The 1,800-nt window shown below is 38.4% G+C and overlaps 1 protein-coding gene across 1 annotated transcript; it reads left to right on the top strand.

Annotated features, from left to right (window-relative positions):
* The first annotated feature begins 600 nt into the window (after positions 1-600).
* On the top strand, positions 601-1,359 carry LOC103337205 (Kunitz family trypsin and protease inhibitor protein). The gene has a single exon (XM_008240362.3). It carries the CDS (start codon positions 644-646, stop codon positions 1,268-1,270), a length of 627 nt encoding a protein of 208 aa, XP_008238584.2. The 5' UTR covers positions 601-643; the 3' UTR covers positions 1,271-1,359.
* Positions 1,360-1,800: the final 441 nt, after the last annotated feature.

The raw sequence follows: 1,800 nt of genomic DNA, 5'->3' as shown, positions 1-1,800 counted from the left end.
CCTTTGAAAGGGTACCTAGGCAATTTAGAGATTCAATCTAGATGCAATCATCCCAAACACATTTCCATATCGAATCTCTGGTTTAGCTTGATTCCCTCAAGGGATACATAGGCATCATGAGGTTGGACTTCGGAACAGCTGCAAAACCAAACATACACGTTCTGTTTCTTTATGATGGAATCAAAGGGTTTTCTCTTGTAGCAAGGGATTGTAATTAAGAGACTTGCGTCTCAAATGGGTCGAACCAAAAATAATAAAACCTTATTAATTAATTAGTTGTGGTGAAATTATGTCAGGAGATTCACATTTTCCTTCAACATTGGTATTTCACTAATGTTGTAAGAAATCTCAAATTCGAATCTCATAGATATTTTAAATATATATTTTTTTTTTAGAGTAAGTTCATATGAAAGCAGGCGAAAACTTTGAATCATATTAGGTACGTACATGGCTTTCTAATTATACCAAGTTTCACTTTTTCAGCATATATACAGCACATTTTAATAACTCAGCCTAATTAATTAGTTATGGATAAGAACAATAAATGCAAGAGGCATCATATTTCAACCCATACCTAACTCAGTCTCAGTTATGAATACAGTAGTCTCTCTTCTGTCTTCATTCATACATACGCAAAATAACTATGACATTGAAAGCCCCATATCCACTAGTATTTTGCTTCCTTCTCTTTGCCTGCTCAGCCAAGCAAGGGTCGGTTGCAGCCGATGCTGCTCCTTCCCCAGTGCTTGACATCACCGGCAACAAGCTCCAAACCGGAGTCAATTATTACATCTTGCCGGTCATCCGCGGGAGAGGTGGTGGGCTTACTCTGGCCAGCACTAGCAACAAGACCAGCTGCCCACTTGATGTTGTTCAAGAACAAAATGAGGTCTCCAATGGTCTTTCACTGAAATTCTCGCCTGTGAACGTCACGAAAGGCGTTGTTCGTGTATCAACTGATCTTAACATCAAGTTCTCTGCTACTACAATCTGTGTTCAATCTACGGTATGGAAGTTGGGCAAATTTGATGAACAAACAGGACAGTGGTTTGTCACGAGTGGCGGGGTTGAGGGCAATCCAGGTCGTCAAACCACAAGCAATTGGTTTAAGATTGAGAAATTTGGTGATGACTACAAGCTCGTTTTCTGCCCAACAGTGTGCAATTTCTGCAAAGTTATATGTAGAGATGTAGGCATTTTTTTTCAAGACGGGAAAAGGCGTCTTGCTCTCAGTGACGTGCCATTCAGAGCCATGTTCAAGAAAGCATGAACTGAAAAAATACGAATGTGCTAACATGCATTTTTGAAATTATTGTATGATTATGTTTTGCTTCAATAAAATATCATTCAAGTTACTTTCATTTTCATGTTGACTGTTTAAATATTGTGACTTTGTCCGTAAAATTTCCTCCAAACTTCAATGGGGAAGAACACAAGATCGGCTTTATCCGCTGTTTTGGGAACCACATATGACACAATTGTTAGCTTTTGAACGGCCTAAGTAAACATAAACTGATTCAGGAGACGGGTGTTTTTCAATGTTGCTACTCTTTGTGAAAAATTTCTCTCTGATTTTATATATTGGTAAATTTTCGTTTATCAAGAGGAAGGTTTGTATAGACAACCCTTTCTACCAAAATCATGACAAGCCTCTAATGTGGATTTTTGAGTCTGAGAAAGCATGCCTCAACAAATATCTAGATATTTTTTCGGATGCCTCCAAATCATGTGAGTGCTGGTGCTACTTGCCTCATCTCAACTCACCATTTTGTGTATCATCACAACTATGAACAGCGTCTT

The sequence above is a fragment of the Prunus mume genome, linkage group LG7 (assembly GCF_029339155.1).
Source record: "Prunus mume cultivar Tortuosa linkage group LG7, ASM2933915v1, whole genome shotgun sequence".
NCBI lineage: Eukaryota > Viridiplantae > Streptophyta > Magnoliopsida > Rosales > Rosaceae > Prunus > Prunus mume.
The sequence above is the reverse complement of the archived record's forward strand: the minus strand, read 5'-3'. Positions and strand labels throughout refer to the sequence as shown.